Here is an 18,412-nt window from a genome sequence, read left to right on the forward strand (position 1 = left end):
AGTTCAAAGAGGAACCGGAAGTCACGACACTGCAACCATTTTTGTAGTTTCATATGAGCCCATGAAGTAAAACTAAGCATAAAGCAAGCAAAAAGAAAAGAAAAAAGAAAAATCCCCCTCCTTCCACCCTCAAAACCTCAGGAAAAAAGCCAAAAAGAGGCAGGCAAGCAAGCAATCTCTAAAATTACCCCCATGTCTCAAGACGGCAACTCAAACAAAAAAAAAGTTGAATAAAAGATACAAACCACCCATATTATAAGAAAGGGTTGGTATGACAAAAATTAAAATATAAAGTTAGTATTATCTATATAAAACAAAAGGACTTTTAAAGATAAAAATTAAAGTGATAAAACCCATAGATGAATAATACTGAATTAGTGTTTTAAAAGAAAGTTTAAAACTTATTCAAACACATCAAAACGGATGTGACGTTCCAAGCACTAAAGCCTTTCGGGAAGAAGAAACGACATTTTATTTTAAAAATATCTTAATATCTAAATGTTAAAAATATAAAAAAGTATATACGAACTTAGAAGAAAATCCTAGTAAATTACTGTAGCGGTGTGCTACACGCAGCGCTAAAATAACGACACGGAGTCGGTAAACTGCAGTCAAGGATAAGGTTTATTCCAACTTAACAGTCTTGCTTTAAACTCTCGCTCCCCCGCCGGATGCCTCGAGAGGCACATAACTGAAACCCCCTCAGACTTTCTGCCTTTGTTCCGGACCTAGCCTTTGTGCCTGCACGCTGGCTAATTGTCAGCCGGTTCGAGTGTGCTAGTAATTGGGTCGCCACATTACTATCAAAACTAACAGATTAATAATATGAAAAAATAACAAACTCAGAATAAACCAAAAACAAACTTTTACCATGTATAAAAAATACATGTAAGCCATACATAGTAAAAAAAAAAAACATCATTTTATAAAAGATCCAAATCTATAGACTAATTATTACATTAGTCAACCCGGTAAAATGTTATTCTTCCAGAAATCTTTGAGCATCCGCTGGAGATTTGAACAGCTGATAAATTCCATCTTCGAGAGAAACTCTCAGATGAGCTGGAAATAACAGCGCTTGCTTGTAGCCTTTCTGATGAACTTCCGACATAACCGATTTAAAAGCCATTCTTGCCCTTAAGACTTCGGGACTGTAATCTTCCAGAATACGGAATTTAAAATCTTGAAAGCAGATCATACCCTTTTTCCGTGCAGCCCGAATCAAACGTTTTTTGGTATGAGGGTAATGGATCCGGAGAATAATGTCGTGGTTTCAAACTTGAATCTGAATGAAACCGAGAAATGCGATGTGCACGGTCGATTATTAGAGGGGAATCCAGTACTTCTGAGCCAAAGACATCCATTAAAAATTTGGAAAAGAAAACAGTAAGATCACCATTCTCAAATTTTTCTGGAATCCCAATTAGCCGAAGATTTTGTCTTTGAGAGCGGTTTTCAAGATCAGTGATTTTAGATTTATAACGATCCATCTGTTGAGAAGTCGAAGTTTGCTGTTGTTGCAAAGTTTCAATTATACGATCTCTCTGGCGAGCGGCTTCTTCAAGAACTAAAATACTTGCTTGTTGTTTTTGTGATTCCAGTGTAAGTGCTTGAAGTTTTACATCAAATGACTTTAAAATTTCATCAAACGTAGAAAGCTTTGCGGTTAATTTACTCTCCAGTTTTCCAAGTCAGTCGTCCATAAGATTCGCAATTGCTTCTAAAGTTACCGGTTCTTTCGTCTGTTTCGATTCCTTTGCTTTAGACATTTCAGCGAGTTGAAAGTGATTCTAACAGTTAAAAAAAATTTCATATGTTTAAACCCCTTTAGAATAGGTATAAAAAGATCAATTAGGGGGTGTTTGTAGGTTAAAAAAGAGTAAAAGGTTTGGAGCAAAGCCTAAAACCGCTTCACTCCATAAGTGCCATCTTGAGACCCCCTCACTTATCAAACTCGGGAAGACAGCGAGCCAAAATCGATTTGGAGGGAAAAAAATTGGCACGTACATGCATGCGTACGCACGTACACACATGTGCAAACAACTGCCCGCACAAGGCTTCACGGTCATTGTAGTCTTTCTCGGGGTAGACACACGTATAAAGGGCATCTTTTTTTTCGTAAAAGCCAAAATCCTCTAGTTAGCGAAAATTGGTACCAATATAAGTGTTTCGTAACAGCGAGTTGACGTAAAGCGAATGTTCGAAAAACGGGGGGGCCACCTGTACTTCATCCTAGCACAAATAATGAGTTAAGTGTATAAACATATAACTTTAGTTTTGATAACTTTTGAGATAATGTTTTCCTTCCAATTCAGATATTAATCCTTGTTTTAACATTACAGGCTTTTCAAAAGATGTAACTTCAAATGAAAATGAGTTTAATATACAGGCTCAGAGAAGATATGGGTTTGGCAGAGGTGGTTCTAGTGTACTTCCAAGAATGAATGTACAGAATGGTAAGATTTAATGATAACCACTTTTGTAGTCTTGCTGTCATAAATTTTAACAGATGTTGAAGCCACATTAGGGGTGAACAGAACAGGATGGTTGTTGAGGAGGAGAAAAATGAGAGTATATTAAAGACTATTTTTGATGACCTCTTATATTAAATCTTTAGATGACCTGGATAGACACGAGGAATAGCTTTTACAACAATAATTATTGGACTGTGATATATAAAACTGATGTGCAGTTGACTTGAAATGCATGTGACTTTTGTGTTTAAAGTGAAGGATTTGGCTTATTGTCTGCTAACCCTTAAAATAGTAATTTGTATTAAATAGTATTTGCAAAGCTTGCTCTTGATTCAGATTTACTTGCTTTTACGTGTGATAGTTTGCCTTGGCTATTTCATTGATTATTGGGATCCTACCTGCCTTGGAGAACGTGGTGGTGAGCTACTTCCTTCCATGACTGCAGTCCTTCATCCTTTTATACTGATGGGAATTCCAGGGTTTAAACACTACAGTGCAATGCTGGTGTTATAGTTCCAAATTATGATGGTGTGTGATGTGGGTGGGGAGGGCGCGGTGCTAAGGGAGTATAACTTGCTTGTACTAGATTCCTTGATTCTCCTTTGAGTTTGAGGCAGCTGCTGGAGTAGCTTAAGATTTATTTTTCTAAACTGTATTCACAGAAACCAACATGCCAAGTTGGAGAGGTTTCTGGCACTCTTGTTTTATTTCTCTCCATGCCCATTGGGCCCTTGCTGCTTTTATGTAATTAAAATAGTTCAGAACCAAACTAAACAGAATTTGTGACCTGGTCTATTAAGCCAGAATATTTTGTTGTTGTTGTAGAAATAAGATCTATTGGCAGAGGTGGTGCTCTCAGTAGAGGTATTTCTCGTGCAAGAGCAGAAATTGGTATTCAGTCAGGTGAGCATATTAAAAGCTTTTGTTTACTGTATATAATCCAAAAATTGATAATGATTAATAGGGTAAACTGGTTGTAGCATATTAATCGTGTACTGTTACTTAATTGAAGCTACTAAGAAGTGACCATACATTCTGCAAGTGTCATTTGTGCCTAGTCCAGAGTTTTAACAATGGTTATTGGACAGAAAAACAAAAGTAGGATATTTTATTTGCTGATCTTTGTGGACATTCAACAAGCAACATTGAAGGAATTCTGTAGATTTTTTTCATTTAGCAATTACAGTGTACTTTACCTGAAGAATAGGAATAGCGTGCATGAATATGACAGAAATATTTTGGCTAATGTGATCAAGAAAAGGCTGGCTAGCTAAATTGGTGATACTTGCACAATTATTATTTGAGTCCTATCCTATTTATTCATTAAAGGAGGTCATCCTCTTAGTGCAAAATGTCTGAAGTAGTAGTATCAAAGTGTGGTCTATACCCTTCCTATTGTAAAACACCTGTCATTCTTCCAATTCCATTTTAATACTATTAGTGTTCATAGGTGTGCCTCAATTACAGCTGGATTTGCTTGATTTATTTGCATTATCTCAAGAGCATTGCTGTCATGTTGAGTCTTTTCACAGCAATCAGATTAATTAACCCTTTGATAGGAAAGAACTGTTGCTATTTGCCAAAGTTGCATATTCTGACTGGAGTAAATTAGGTGGTGCCGGGAGTATGTGGGCACAGTGTGAAGCAATCAGTTGAGGGATTTCCTAAGCCTTTCCTAAGCTTCTGACACTGAGTCAAGTTGGTAATCATTACTGAAGCTCTGGGGTGTGTGGAGAGAAATCTTGTATTTATTTTGTCTTTTAACACTGCTTTAACTTGCAGCCACATCAGGTTTGTTAATATTTAATGTACTTGCATCTTAAATCATTTGCAGGTGATAGTGAATTTCGTTTCAGTCGTGGAAAAGCTGGATTTAGTTCTGCTGTATCGAGAGGCGAGTAATTGTTTATCTTGCAATAAACCATGCTATTTAGCAAATTTCTTCCCCTTCTGACCACCATCTTTTATTTGTTAAGTAGATGAGCAGTTATCTCCCAGGGTAATGATGATTCTGTGTAATACATGTACGCTAAATTACAGTAACTTGTCTGTTTTTCCATTTTCCTTACTTCCTCCTTGTCATGATAGGTGGTGGGTATTAACTCTGCTTGGCTGGAGTTCCATATTTTCTTCCTGCTCGATGCTGATATATCTTTTTACTCATGGAGCAAAGTATTACATTTAACCTTCTTGGATTAGAAGGAAGTATTGAAAGGGGGGAGGAATTGACAATGACTGACATTGGTGCTGCAGAAGTACCTGTATCATTTGTAGAATTCTATTTTGGCCAAGTATTTGGAAACTAACTTTCAAATTGTACTATAACCTGAATTGACATTTTTTTGAACTGCAGAACCCCACTAAAATCACTGATTTGGGGTTACATGATTCCCTGTGTACTCTGCTACCTTGCTGTATATAATTGTTTTGACCTTTAGTAGACATCTGTGGGTTGTTAATATTGCAATCTTGTTCATTTCAACCTTGATCTTTTCATTAGAAATTATTTATTCTAATTCTTCAGTTGTAATTTCTTTTAAACATAATTTGCAGGTGGTTACAGAGGTAGAAATGAAGTTCCTTTGTCTGGATCTAATTCTACATTGGGAGGTGAGTTTGGTTATTTTTACATAATTTCTATATTCCAGTAAATTGGAGGTTTTATTACATAAACATTGGAATAGGTCCTTTGTGTTCAGTGATTGTTGCCCATCTGTATTCTAACTCCCTGTACTTGTCCTTGAACTTAATTTGCTGTCATGCTGTTGGTTATTTTAAAAAAAAATTTAAGCAGCTCTGGGAATAGTTTAAAATTCATTGATTGTGCCTTTGCCTAACTTTGTACATTTTATTTCCATTCAAATAATTGCCTGCTTTTATTTGATCACTGGAAAAATCCTGAATTCTGAAGTATTTTTCTCAAAACCATTTTTTTTGAGAAAACAATTTGCTCACATCTGATGACACAGCCAGTTGTTTTTTTTGTAGTTTGCACCACTTCTCAAAACTAGAAGTGAAGACTACCTTAATGCGAGTTTTCAGCTTGTGCCTTTGCTTTTGTGAATGTATCCTATTCAATCTTAAAAAAAAAAAAATTAGTTGCCCACTGTTCCTTGCTTACATAATACAATTGATGTGATCTGTGGCTGGAAAATTTAATTGACTGTAATATTGGGTATATATTAGATTCAAGCCTCCCCATCACCTTCATTTTGTTACTTGCTGGTGTTTGTGTATTTAGTTGTCAATTAAAGAAAAGCCACCATGAGCTGATCTTTTTATAGTTTAAATATGCTTGTGGTTGGCACCAGTCTCCAAACCTAGACCAGGGAAAATCTAATTGAATGTAATTAATATAAATGATATTTGAAAAGAAGAAATCCTCGAGGAACTCTGGGCCAAGCAATATCTGTGGAGACAAAAAGTGTGACTCAGATTTTTGGGTCAAGACCCTGAGTCAGCTTTTGCCTCCATAGATACTTGATCAGTCGAGTTCTTCGAGTGTTCAGTTTTGTTTTGTTCCGGATTCCAAAATCAGCGGTTTTTGTTTTCTAAAATAAATTGTGTTTACATCAGGTCAATGGAATTCTGACAGTGCTGGTGGTGACAGTCTAAACCAAGGTAATACTTGATATTGAAATTGCAAACAATATGCTGAAAATGCTCAACAGGATGGGTAGTGATCATGGGAAGGGAAAGAAGTTTGAGAGTTTTCGCAGAACCATTCTGATGAAAGATCATGAATTAAACTTTAGAAACATAGAAAACCTACAGCACAGTACAGGCATTTCAGCCGACAAAGTTGTTCCGAGCATGTCCCTACCTTAGAAATTACTAGGCTTACCTATAGCCCTCTATTTTACTAAGCTCCATGTACCTATCTACAAGTCTCCTAGAAGACCCTATCATATCCGCCTCCACCACCATTGCCGGCAGCCCGTTCCACGCACTCACTGAGTAAAAAAACTTAGCCGTGACATCTCTGTACCTGCTTCCCAGCACCTTAAACCTGTGTCCTCTTGTGGCAACCATTTCAGCCCTGGGGAAAAGCCTCTGACTATCCACACGATCAATGCCTCTCATCATCTTATACCCCTCTATCAGGTCACCTCTCATCCTCCATTGCTCCAAGGAGAAAAGGCTGAATTCACTCAACCTATTCTCATAAGGCATGATCCCCCCAAACCAGGCAACATCCTTGTAAATCTCCTCTGCACCCTTTCTATGGCTTCCACATCCGTCTTTCTAGTAGTTCATTTTGCATTTTTGTTCTATAGGTTTTGTTCAATTGGACAGAATTTGTGGTTGTTTCCCTTGCATGAATTTATTAGTTCTCTTGCTTTTGTTTTATTAATCCGAAGTGTATTCTAGCATTTCATATGTAACCGCATCACTAAAGTGTTTAACATAAAAATGCTTTTATCTACTTTTGTTAACATAACTTGGTTATTATGAAGTATGTTCATATTTGTAAACAAATGTGGAGTTGTCTAACTAGCCGAATGTTTAAGTAGTTTATTTTTATCTCTTGTAATTGGGGGAAAAAAATAGTCTAGAAATTGAAAGTTGTATAATATTAGAAAATTATTTCTTTGAGCATCCAAAGACTGTTTCCATAGGTTTACCCTTTTGAGCTTGCTCCTGGCCCTGATTATTTATTTTAAAAAATCGTATATCAGTCTTTTACACCAGAAGTCCCAATGCACCGGACCACTGCTACACTATGTTCCTTCCTGTGACTGTATTTTGGCAGGTCAGATCATTTGGTTGTACTGCTACCTGCATACAGACAGTCTAAACAGCAGGGATCCAGACCTTAAGACAACCAAGAGGTGGTTGTGAGAGGCTGAGCAATGGCTACAAAATTGCCTGAAGTCAGTAGACTGGGCTGTGTTCAAGAACTCATTTGAGGACCTAAATAGCTACAGCAGAGTTGTTAAAACAGCTGTGGATGAACAAGTCCCCACAGAGTCATTTTTCCCCATTCAGAAGCCCTGGATGAATGATGAAATCTGGAATCTTCTGAGAGCCAGATTAGAGGCATTCAATTCTGGCAATCAGGAATGCTATAAAAGGTGCAGGTATGATCTCCGGAAAGCCATTTCTCAGGCAAAGTGGAGATTCCAGACTAGACTGGAATCAGTGAGGGATGCTCGACAGCTGTGGCAGGGTTTGAATGCCATAACCTACAAAGCTCAGTCTTACAGCAGGGGGTATAGTAGAGCTCCTCTGCTCACTTTGACCACCAGAGCAGGGAGGAACCATGTCTAGTGGTCCTTTGGTCTCAGTATCTGAAGATGATGTGTGGGCTGCTTTCAGGAGTGAATCCAAGTAAAGCATCTGGTCCAGACTGAGTACCTGGCTGATGACAGAAGACCTTTGCTGACTAACTGGCTGGTGTGTTCACAAATATCTTTAACCTCTTGCTCCAGCAGTGTGTGGTACCCACCTGCTTTAGGCAGGCTTCAATCATACCAGTGCCCAAGAAGAGCATGATGACCTATCTGAATGACTGTTGCCCAGTGGCACTTGCATCCACAGTGATGAAGTGTTTTGAGAGGTTGGTGTTGAAGCACATCAGCTCCTGTCTGAATAGTGTCTTGGATTTGCTCTAATTTGCCTACTAAAGCAACAGGTCTACAGCAGATTATATCTTGTTGGCTCTTCACACAACCCTGGAACATCTGGACAGCAAAGATGCATACATCAGGATGCTCTTTATTGATTTCAGCTCGGCATTTAACCCCATCACCCTCTCAAAACTAATCAATAAGCTCCGAGACCTGGGCCTCAATACCTCCTTGTGCAGTTGGATCCTGGATTTCTTCACTTGTAGACTCAGTTTGGATTGACAAAAGCATCTCCTCCACAATCTCCATCAGCACAAGAGCACCACAGCAATGTGTACTTAGCCCCCTGGTCTACTCACTTAACACCTATGACTGTGTGGCTAAGTACAGTTCCGATGCCATTTACAAGTTTGCTGATGACACTACTGTTGTGAGCTGTAAGTGATGGATCAGCATACAGAAGGGAATTGAAAACTTGGCTGAGCGGTGTAGTAACAACCACCTCTCATTTAATGTCAGTGAGACCAAGGAACTGATAGTAGACCAGGAGAGGGAAACCAGAGAACTGGGAACCAGTAATCATTGGAGAATCAGAGGTCAGTATCTTTATTTTCCTGGGTGTCGCTATCTCAGAGAAACTCCTGGACCTATCACATAAATCTAATTGCAAAGCAAGCATGACAGCATCTCTACTTCCTTAGGAGACTGGAGATTCGGCATGTCATCAAAAACCTTGGCTAATTTCTATAGATGTGCGGTGGAAAGTGAGCTTGACTGGCTGGCTGGTATGGGAACACCAATGCCTTTGAGTGGAAAATCCTAGTGGACTTGGCCCAGTACATCATGGTAAACCCTCCCAATCACTTGAGTACATCTGCATGAAACATTGCCATAGAAAAGCAGCATCCATCATCAAAGATCCTCACCACCCAGGCCATGTTCTTTTATTGCAGCTGCCATCAGCTAGAAGTGTCTCTGGGTTCATGCCACCAGGTTCAAGAATAGTTACTACCCCTCAACCATCAGGCTCTTGAACAAAAGGGTATACAGTAGCTACAGTCATTTAAGGACTCTTATGTTCTTACAAACTCATTTATTGCTTTTTATTTACATCTGCATTTGCACAATTTGTTTACAGTTAACAATTCCTGATGTTTACAGCTTAGTTACTGTTCTATAGATTTGTTAAGTATGCCTGCAGAAAGAATCTCAGTTGTATGCGGTGATGTTGTATGTACTTGGATCGTAAATTTTACTTTGAACTTTAGTTATCAGAATCGGGTTTGATATCGCTGGCGTATATTATGGAATTAGTAATGTCCCTTCTCCACCTATGAAGCAGAAATCCTGAAGTGGTTGTTTTCCAAGAGTTTAACTAGGTTTAGAAAATTTGAAAGGCACAAAATGCTCATGTGATATTATACTTGCCATAGTTTGCGCTTCATTTAATGTGTCACTGAGTGGGTATCCTGACAGGTTTCTGCCTTAGCTGGATGCAATGCTTACAAACTTGTGCCATTTGGCTCTGCAGCCCCATGCTAATTTCAGTGCTCGAAATGAACCTTCTCCCACTTTTGTCTCATCTATATGTCTGATCCCTCTCTCATTACATCATTAAAGCAGACTTGTTTTCCTGGAGTTATTCTACCTGTCAAAATGCAAAATGGTTTTTAAAAAAAAACTAAAACTACTATTTAAATTTTTAAACTTCACCCTTCAAAGTTAACTCCTTGAGTATTGGACATTCCTACTTGGAGCATAATCTTTTTCCCCCCCAATCTTTCTCTCATAATTTTGAGTCTATCAAGTTGCCTTCAGCCTCTCTCACTCTAGAGAAAACAATCCAAGTTGGTGGTACCTCTCCTTCTCGCTAATGCACTCAAATCCACATGACATCCTGGCAAACCTCCATGTACCCTCTGCAAAGCCTCCACATCCTTCCTGTAATGTGCTGACAAGAATTACAGACAATATTGCAAAAGTAGCCTGAACAAAGTTTTAAATAGCGTTGTTTTTCTTTCTGACGTTTATACTCGACACCACACATTCAAAGTCAAACATGCTGTTGCTATAAGTTGCCTTGTTGTTCGAGCCTAGAAGGTTGGACCCCACGATCAATGCTCTTAACTATTCTATTGTTACTGTACATTTTCCACTTAAATTTGACCATTCAAAGTGTTTTAAACCTGTCTGTTTTGAACTCCATCTGTTATTTCTCTGTCCACATTTCCAGTGGGTCCATATCTTACTGAGTACAGGTTTCCTTCGCTATCCGAAGGTGGAGCGTTCCTATGAAACCGTTTGTAAGCTGAAATGGCGTAAAGCGAAGAAGCAATTACAATTAATTTATATGGGAAAAATTCTGAGCGTTCCCAGACCCAAAAAATAACCTACCAAATCAAACCAAATAACACATAAAACTAAAATAACATGAACACATAGTAAAAGCAGGAAAGATATGATGCAGCTTATATAAAGTATATTGTATGTACGGTGTAGTTTCACTTATCAAAATCGGGAAGACAGCGTGCCAAAATCGATTCAGAGGAAAAAATTGGCAAGTACATGCATGCGCACACAACTGCCCGCACAAGGCTTCACAGTCATGGTAGTCTTTCTTGGGGTAAACACATATAAAGTGGGCATCTTATTTTCATAAAAGTGAAAATCCTTTGTTTAGGGAAAACAGGTACTAATGTAGGTCTTTTGTAACAGCGAGCTGTCGTAAAGCGAACGTTTGAAAAACGGGGGCCACCTGTACTTAACTCACTTTCTGCACCTCTGCTAATATTTTGTTATCCGCAGACTTATCAGCCCTACTTTTTTCCCCACAAAATTTCTACAATAGAAAAGGTTCCAGCACTGAATCTTGTGGAACACTGCAGGTCAGGTCATAAACCACCTTGACTCTCCCCACTGCGCTGCGCGCCCCCCCACCGGCCCTTGTGATACTCAAATTAATTTTTCAGGATTTTGACAAGACAAGGAAATGACTCGACTTAATAAATTCTTGTTCTTAAATTTCTTCAAGGTCCCAAAGTGACATATGTCCCCCCAGCACCACCTGAAGAAGAAAAAACTATTTTTGCTCAATATCAGACTGGAATTAACTTCGATAAATATGATGAGATTCTTGTGGATGTTTCAGGAATAAACGTCCCACCTGCTATACTGGTGTGTATTGAGTTTCCTTTGAATTGTTTGAAGTTGTGGAACTTTTTTAAAACTGCACAGTGAAGCTTCAGATCTTGCAATTGAGTTGTATTGGGGCTCTGGTATCTTTGTGTTGGAATTTTTTTACAATGTCATCTCATGATGTCATGTCCATGCTATTTCATTTACTTTATCCATTCCCCTTGGGCTTATTCAAGGTGGATGAAGAATTGGGGAAAGGTGTAGAATTGTGTCACCATCTTCTGATCTAAATCTCTAATATCTTAATGCTTCAGTACAGCAGTAAGTGCAGGCAGGCTGTTTGAAATTTTATTTTCAATCCTGTTCTCATCTTTATAAGATTTTGTACACCTTACAAAACTGATGTGCTAAATAGCTATTGCCTTTCACTCCTTCCTAACATGTGCTGAGAAAGAGCATTACTAATATATTGTATAAGATTAACTGAATATTGTATATTCAAGCTCTTTCAGGTATGAATTATAATTGAGCAAATGTTTTTCCTGTTATTAGAATCCTGAAATCTGTTCGGATTTGTTCTATTTTTATATGATCTGCTACATTGTACTACTACTACCCTGAATGTTTGGTTTTTGGATAATTTAGTTAAATCATCACCAATTTATTATTTCACAAAGTAAACGGGCTTCATCCGTGTCATTCATTTCTTTAAACTTGTGTCTTTGGACTTCTGCTGCTATAGAACAAAATGGAAGAAGTTGTTCTTTGGTGTCCAGGTGGTTTGTTGTCATGGTTAATAGACACTTTGGTAGATAGATCACATGCCTTGCAGTGATGTGAGCAAATAAAATAAAATAACACTGTCACCAAATAAGATGTAACACATTCACAGAAGTTGGGTTTTATTGGAGAGGAAGTTATTGATACGCAAAGTGACAGTTTTTGTCTTCGTTCGGAAAAAAAATGCTATACTTGAACATTAGACTAAAATGCCTTTTTTTTTAAATTCTAAAGTTTAATAGAATAGTACATGATTTTCTCTCCAAACTGGATAATTATTGCTAATGAGGCATAAAATTTCAGCAAAAACCATTTCTTTACAATTGTTATAATTGGTCCTGAGCTCTGTCATGGAGCTTGTATCACTCCAGAAAGTAAGCCGAAATAAGAGGAATTGTAGTTGAGGGAGCAACTCCAGGGTAATTGGTGTACCATTTGGGGAGTGGCAGTAGGGTGTGGTGGTGGAGAAGAGTCATCAACTTCCATCAAATCACTTTTCCTCCTCTCTTAGACCATAAGACAAAGGAGCAGAAGTTGGCAATTTGGCCCATCGAGTCTGCTCCGCCATTTCATCATGAGCTGATCCAATCTCCCCTTTAGTCCCATTCCCCTGCCTTTTCACCATAATCTTTGATGCCCTGACTACTCAGATACCTATCAATCTCTTCTGTCCTGCTTGGTCTGGATTCAAGTGCTAAATTGTGTATCTACATGTGATTCAGGCCATGACCTTTTATGGCAGACTATCCAGAAATGTATTGAAAAGTTATTCAAAATTTGACAATATGGTGCTACATGTGAAAGCAGCTTTTAATACATGTAAATAATATGGTTTCAATTTTGCTGGCATGTTTAAAGGTGTAATATTTTTTATCATAGAGAGGTTTGTTCATAGAGGTTGGAAATTGGTAGCAATTAAAATGGTACAGTGAACATTAATAACCTCCTCCCCCCCCCCCCCCCCCCCCCCAAAATGCTGAAGGGGTTCAGAAGGTCAGGCAGCATCGATGCGTAAAGAATTGTCATTTCAGGCTGAGACACTTTATCAGGAGTGGAAAGAAAGGGGCAAGACACTAGAATTAAGGTGTGGGAGGGAAGGAGTACATGGTGGCCATGGGGGAAGGGGGCACAAGAGGGAGGTGGTGGGCAGGTGAGAAGAGAAGGGTTCAAAGGGGAGCTGGAATGGGAAAGGGGGGGGTGTTGAGAGATTTATTGAAAGTTAAGAGAAATTGACGTTCATGCCATCAAGTTGTTGGCTACTCAGATAGAATCACTGCAGTTTATTTTCTCTCCCTAGACATTTGATGAAGCTCATCTATGCGAAACATTGAACAATAACATTAGCAAGGCTGGATATCTGAAACCTACACCAGTTCAGAAGTATGGAATTCCAATTGTACTTGCAGGCCGGGATTTGATGGCATGTGCTCAGACAGGCTCTGGGAAAACGGTGAGAAGTATTAATGTTCATTGTAAATTTTCAAATCTCTGAAAATGGGAACAAACCACCTGGCCCTTCATGGTCTGCCATGCACTACATATAGCTGATTTGCCTCCCGCTTGATGACTCTACTAGACTAGGTACCCATAGCTTTTGTTTCCCTGCTCATTCAAACACTTACCTGCTTCCTCTATAAAGACCTAATGATCTAGCCTTCACAGCCATTTGGGGTGGGAAATTCTGGAGATCCGCCACCCTTAACAAATTGAGTTTTAAATGACCACTCACTATATCCCTTCCACACGAGTGGAAGCTAATCTTAGTATGCTGATGTTTTCATAAGTAACTTCTGAGCCGAAGCATTTAAATCTTCATTTTTAACCTGGTGCACAATGTTAACTGTATAGCCAATGATGAGTTTGCAATGCAACTCCTTTAACAATACTACATAGAAGATAAAAATCACTACAGGTTTTAAGTTGCAAGCTGATCATGCATCTTGATCATCTCTTCCATGTACCTGATGCCATTTTATTAGTTTGTAATTTTACTGAATATTCTGTTCAAAGTGCTCCTGCTTTTCGAATGGCCAGCAGTTGAGAATTACACAGGCTTTTTTCCCCTCTCCTGGTTTGGAGGTGTTATGAATGTACCACAGCTCTGAGGGGCCGAAGGGTGCGGGACCAGCCCCCTCCTGGAGAATCACAAGATCGCTATTAATTCGGGTCTTGGACCCAGGAAATGAGAGACAATGCAATGGATTTGACCATTGTTCTTAGAGGCACCTGTGTGAATTGCAACTCTATAGTACGTGCCAGCTATCAGGGACATGGACACCCTCGGGCAATGTGGGGTGGGGATTGTATCACCCTACCTTGATTGACATTTTCAAATCTGCCAGTCATGATAAAAAGGAGACTGTAGGAGGCAGTACTCCAGCGACGCACCAGACGGAGACACCATCGCTCATCGCTCCTGTGAGGACGGGAAGCTGTTCGGGAGCCACGTGTGATTCGGTTCCCCTAGCTTTGGACACGCGTGGATGATAACCCCGAAAAGGATTCCGAACTGACAACGGGGAACTCACGTTCCCGATTCAACGCTTAGAGTCCAAAAGGCTGGCAAGTTTATTTTCTCTCTCCAACCCGTGAACACCCAGCGGTCCCTCAAACGGCTAAAAGCCTTCATGAACTGGCGAGACTTTTATATTTCTATCGGACAATAGTTTTACCCCTAGACAAACCATAGAGCTACTTATTGTTGATTACTACTATACCCGCGCTTTAGATTGAGTATTGACGACGTATATTATCTGAATGTTTGTATTAACCTTACTTTTGTGCCCCTTTATAAATAAAAACGTTTAAAAATAGTACCATCAGACTTCAGCGGACCTCTCTATCTTTGCTGGTAAGTGACCCAGTTACGGGGTTCGTAACAGAGGGTTGTCCCTTGATGTCTTTCAATCTGTTATTTTGTTTTCACATAATTGTCACAGGCTGCTTTCCTATTGCCAATAATAGAAATGCTGCTGAAGGGCAAGGCAGCATCTCGTCGATCTCATGAGTTTCAGCAACCGGAAGTAGTCATTGTAGCACCTACACGTGAGCTGATCAATCAGATATATCTGGAAGCTAGGAAGTTTTCTTATGGGTAAGTAAATTGTGCATCTGTCTGCTTCATGTGAGACAACCACACACAAAAAGTTGGAGAAACTCAGCAGGTCAGGCAGCATGCATGGAAATGAATAAACTGTTGACACTTCTGGCTGTGACTCTAATTCTGAACCGGAAAGGAAGGGGGGAAGATGCCAGAATAAAATGGGGGTGGGGGGAGGGGGAAGGCAGGCTTATTGGGTGATGGGTGGAGCTCGGTGGATTGGAAGGGTAAAGGACTAGAGAAGGAATCTGAGATAGAGTGGACCATGAGAGGAAGGAAAGGGGGAGGTGATGGGGCAGATAAGGAGAAGAGGCCAGAGCTCGGAATAGTGGGGTGGTGGGTGGAAGAGAAATTGATGTTCTTATCAGGTTGAAGGTTACCTAGACAGACAATAAAAGTTGGTGTTCCTCCACCCTGAGAGTGGCCTCATGGCAAAATAGCAGATCATGACTGACATGGTCAGAGCAAGAATAGGGACAGGAATGAAAATAGTTGACCACTGGAAAATTCCTTTTTTTGGTAGGTGGAGTGGAGGTGCTCGACAGATTTTCAGATGAAGTGTTACCTCATTTGACATGACTGGGGCTCTGAAAGGAGGTGAGGGAGGAGGTGAATGGATAGGTGTAGCATTTCTGTCACTTGCAGGGTCTGCCAGGAGGGAAATCAATGGGGAGGGTTGAGTGGACAAGGGAATTAGAGGGTGAGGTGCTAAAGGCGTGTTTCGTGGAAGGATCTTGTTGAAGATGTGGAATTTGTGGAGAATGGATGCTGAGACCCAGGGTGGTGAGCGAGGACAATAGGAACTCTAACTCTGCTAAGGTAGCAGGAAGATCGGGTAAGCCTTGATGTCCAGGAAATTGAGATGCAGGTGAGTCCAGCATCAATACTGGAGGAAGGGAAAACCTTTTCTTTGAAGGAGGATGACATCTCTGACTTAAAAAGGAAAGTGTCATTTGGGAACAGATGTGGCAGAGATGAAGGAATTGAGAAAAGGAAATAGCATTTTTACAGGAACATGGGAACCGGTAGTTTTATAAATATCAGTAGACAATTTGTCTCCAGAGATGGAGACAGATTGAGAAAGGGAGAGGGATTCTCCCTCTGTGATTCCCTTTGTCCATTCACCCCACCCCACTAATCTCTGTACTGGCACCTATCCCTGCAAGAGACAAATGCTACACCTACCCATTCACCACCTCCCTTACTTCTTCAGGGCCTAAAATAGTCCTTTCCAGGTGAGGCGATGCTTCACCAGTGAATCTGTTGGGATTGTCTATTATTTCTGGTGCTCCAGACGTGGCCTGCTATATGTAGGTGAGGCCTGTTGTAAATTGGGGGCCTGTCTTGTCAAGCACCTTCACTCCATCCTCAGTCTCATTTCTCAGTGGCCATCTATTTTGATTCCTAAACTCATTCCTGTGTGACATGTCAGTTCACGGCGTCTTTTGCCACAATGAGGCCACTGTCAGGATGGAGGAGCAACACCTCCTCCATCAAGGTAATCTCCAACTTGATGGCATGAACATCGATCTCTCCTGGATTTTTTCCTCAAGTAGCTAATTAATTTCCTTTTGCTCATTGTCTTTGTCTTATCTGTCCTGTCCCTGCCCCGCCCTATATTTTTGTCTCTTTTCTGACAATTGAAAAGTTTCCCTTTCTCTTGCTGCTGTTTGATCCGTTTTCCACTTTTTCTATTTTTGTTGCACATTTCTAGTACATTGTTTTTTGTTATCTCTTTTAAAATCCTGGAACTTCCAACACCCTTGCCAAGAGCAAGTTACATTTCATTGTCTGTTTCTGCATTGTTTTGTATGCAATCAAATACCAAGGCAGAAGAGCTAGGCTTGATTTCTATAGAGTGAATTTTAAGAGGAAATTTCATAAAGAAGGATAAGGTTTAAGTAAGGGACATGAGTAATAATGATTAATGTTTACAAAGATGTATTTTTCTCTGCTTGTGCAGAACTGCTGTGAAACCTGTTGTACTCTATGGAGGAACAAGTATAGCACATCAAATCCGCCAGGTTCTGCAAGGCTGTAATATACTGTGTGGCACCCCAGGAAGACTTTTGGATATTATCTCAAAAGGGAAAGTAAGTTGTAAGTCTTAATATTCTTAAAAAAAAATATTGCTAATGTTGGCAAAAGCTTGTACTTTCTATCAACAAGGAGTAGAGCATCTGACTGAACATCTAGAAATTGAGATTAGCATTTGAGTTTATACCTTTAGAAATTGGATCCTAAGTTTTTTGTTTTGGTAGTAATGGTGCCCTCATTCATTCTCCCTACCACCATGCTAGAATGATTGTAAAGGTCTACAAGATGACAAAGTTGAGCTTTGTGGAAAATGATAAAAAGAAAGATTACTATTTCATTTTACTTTGCCTAACAGCTGGAAGTGATTGTATGAAATTACAAGTACACTCCTGTACCACTCACAAGATGATTAGAATCCAAAAAGCTGCTGAAGTCTTTGAAGCATCTTGTTAACACCCAATTTCTAGGTAGATTTCTATCTACTTGCTGTGCAGTAGTCATCTGTTAGGGTTTTAGATTTTTGTTAAGGAAAAAGGGGACCGTTGTATAAAAAGGCAAATCCTGATGTATTTGAGAAACTAGACAGTCATCCTCACCAAGACTTCCCTCTGGTTATAGCTTGACATTGTCCTTGCCATCTGTGACCCATATGATTTTATTAGTTGCTTAAGACAGTGAGATCTGCATATACGTTAAGTACAGGTTTAAGACTTGGCACTATTTTATTTCCAAGGTTGTCCTTGGTAAAGTCCAGTACTTGATACTGGATGAAGCAGATCGTATGTTGGATATGGGATTTGAACCAGCTATGCGGAAACTAGTAGACTCGGTTGGCATGCCACAGAAACAAGACCGTCAGACTCTGATGTTTAGTGCTACTTTTCCTGAAGAGATTCAGAGGTAAAACATAATTTCAGTGACATTAAACCTAATTCTGATGTGTTGTGAAACTTATTGTTTTGTGGGAGTGATACATTGCAGCAGTAGATAATTATAAATTACAATAAGTGTGTGTGTATATGTATATTTGTTTCAAAGTAGTGCAGAAAGGGGGGAAAATACTGAGGTAATGTTTATGGGTTCACTGTCTATTCAGAACTGTGATGATGGGAAGAAGGCATGTCCTGGGTGATGGGGATCCTTAATGACAGATGCCACTGCCTTGGGGCATTGCCTTTTGAAAGTGTCCTCAATGCTTGAGGCTAATAGTCTCCACAGATATGGCTGGAAATTTGTCTCTTTGACATACCAATTCTTCTCAAACTCCCAATGAAATATAGCTGCTCTTGTGCTTCCTTTGTAAATGGATCAATATA

The 18,412-nt window shown here is 39.6% G+C and overlaps 1 protein-coding gene across 8 annotated transcripts in view; it reads left to right on the forward strand.

Annotated features, from left to right (window-relative positions):
• ddx4 (DEAD (Asp-Glu-Ala-Asp) box polypeptide 4) overlaps positions 1-18,412 on the forward strand; it is a 74,328-nt gene that overhangs the window by 34,916 nt on the left and 21,000 nt on the right. For 5 of the 8 annotated variants that reach the window (XM_073064443.1, XM_073064449.1, XM_073064446.1 and 2 more), the window contains 10 exons: positions 2,343-2,456; positions 3,300-3,377; positions 4,309-4,368; positions 5,028-5,084; positions 6,051-6,095; positions 11,076-11,218; positions 13,257-13,409; positions 14,899-15,053; positions 17,023-17,152; positions 17,830-17,996. In XM_073064443.1, coding sequence (XP_072920544.1) covers positions 2,343-2,456; positions 3,300-3,377; positions 4,309-4,368; positions 5,028-5,084; positions 6,051-6,095; positions 11,076-11,218; positions 13,257-13,409; positions 14,899-15,053; positions 17,023-17,152; positions 17,830-17,996 — 1,102 coding nt within the window. Of the gene's footprint in view, positions 1-2,342; positions 2,457-3,299; positions 3,378-3,532; positions 3,573-4,308; positions 4,369-5,027; positions 5,085-6,050; positions 6,096-11,075; positions 11,219-13,256; positions 13,410-14,898; positions 15,054-17,022; positions 17,153-17,829; positions 17,997-18,412 lie in introns of those variants that run through there. The other 3 variants (XM_073064444.1, XM_073064445.1, XM_073064450.1) reach the window with 3 other exon arrangements.

This window comes from Hemitrygon akajei, chromosome 13 (genome assembly GCF_048418815.1).
Source record: "Hemitrygon akajei chromosome 13, sHemAka1.3, whole genome shotgun sequence".
NCBI classification, from domain to species: Eukaryota; Metazoa; Chordata; class Chondrichthyes; order Myliobatiformes; family Dasyatidae; genus Hemitrygon; species Hemitrygon akajei.